This window comes from Geospiza fortis, unplaced genomic scaffold (assembly GCF_000277835.1).
Source record: "Geospiza fortis unplaced genomic scaffold, GeoFor_1.0 scaffold37, whole genome shotgun sequence".
In the NCBI taxonomy this organism is placed as follows: Eukaryota; Metazoa; Chordata; class Aves; order Passeriformes; family Thraupidae; genus Geospiza; species Geospiza fortis.
Window position 1 is genome coordinate 273,229 of NW_005054449.1, and position 1,342 is coordinate 274,570.

The 1,342-nt window shown below is 50.7% G+C and overlaps 1 protein-coding gene across 1 annotated transcript in view; it reads right to left on the reverse strand.

Moving 5' to 3' along the window:
* Window positions 1-87: 87 nt before the first annotated feature.
* The window catches only part of TMEM240 (transmembrane protein 240), an 11,655-nt gene continuing 10,400 nt past the window's right edge, over window positions 88-1,342 (reverse strand). Inside the window, exon 3 of the mRNA XM_005427630.2 lies at window positions 88-809. Coding sequence (XP_005427687.1) covers window positions 661-809 — 149 coding nt within the window. The 3' untranslated portion in view covers window positions 88-660. The remainder of the gene's footprint in view (window positions 810-1,342) is intronic.

Here is a 1,342-nt window from a genome sequence, read left to right on the forward strand (position 1 = left end):
AAAACCCCAAAAAGGGGACACTGTGCCTTCCCCCATCCAAACATGTGAAGCAAAAAACAAAAAAAAAAACAAAACAAAAACCCCAAAAAGGGGACACTGTGAAACCTGTGAAACAAAGCAAAAAAAACAACCCAAAAGCCCCAAAAAGGGGACACTGTGCCTTCCCCCGTCCAAACCTGTGACCAGCCAGGCCCGTGTAGCCATGGGAGGCTCAGAGCAGCCAAAGGAGCAAAGAAATTGTGTGGGGCTGGAGCTCCTGGAGGAGACACTTTGCATCTTCTTGCTGCTGTCCCACCTCCATCCCCTCGGCCACCATTTCCCAGCAGGATGGATGTGCAGGACAGCCAGGAAAATGAGATGAGGGTTGAAATTATAATGCAAATCTTTTTGTTGTTGTTGTTGTTGTTGTTGTTTGTCTGCTTTTTTTTTTTTTTTTTTTTACATATTTACACCAGTCTGACAATAAAATGTGGAACACAGTGCAAAGAAGCCTTGGCAGAGCACCCAGCACCGGCTCTGGTTGTGCATGGCGGCGTGTCCACCCGTGGACATCCCGACCAAATCCCGACAATCCGTGTCCCCAGCTGGCCTGGCAGCAGCGCCGAGGCCATCCCGTGAGGAGGAGGAGTCCCGTGTGCGGTTCCGAGGCGCTGCAGTCCCTCACAGGTGCCGGGGGCTGGGGTGCCCGTTGTGGTAGAGCTTCTGTTTGATGTGCACCATGTTCCCCGTGGGCTCCTCGTACTGCCGCGGGTGGCGCTTGCGCAGCTCCTTCAGCTTACACAGCCTGGGGATCCACCACCAGGGCGTGTCTGCAGGGAGGGACGGCAGGGTCAGCGTCTGTCACCCACCAGGGTCAGCGTCTGTCACCCACCAGGCTCTGTCACCCACCAGGGTCAGCCTCTGTCACCCACCAGGGCTCTGGGTGTCCCCCCAGGGCTCTGTCCCCAAAGCTCTGTGTCCCCCAAAGCTCTGTGTCCCCAGGGCTCTCTGTGTGTCCCCAGGGCTCTCTGTGTGTCCCCAGGGCTCTCTGTGTGTCCCCATGTCCCCAGCCCAGCTCCTTGTCCCCGTGCCAGCACGGCCAGGGCAGCTCTGGTGCTTCTCCTCCCTCCTCCTGGTCACCCTGGGGGAATTCTCCCAGCTTGAGAATTCATTCTACACCTTGACTAAAGGATAAGTTTATATTTTCTAATATTTATCATAATTAATAATTTATGATAATTAATATTTTGTATATTAGTAATAATTGAAAATGTATAATAAGTAATATTTTATCTCTCATATGATATTTTATAATAATAATTTGTAATAATATTTATACTAATAGGCAATTTATAATTTATAC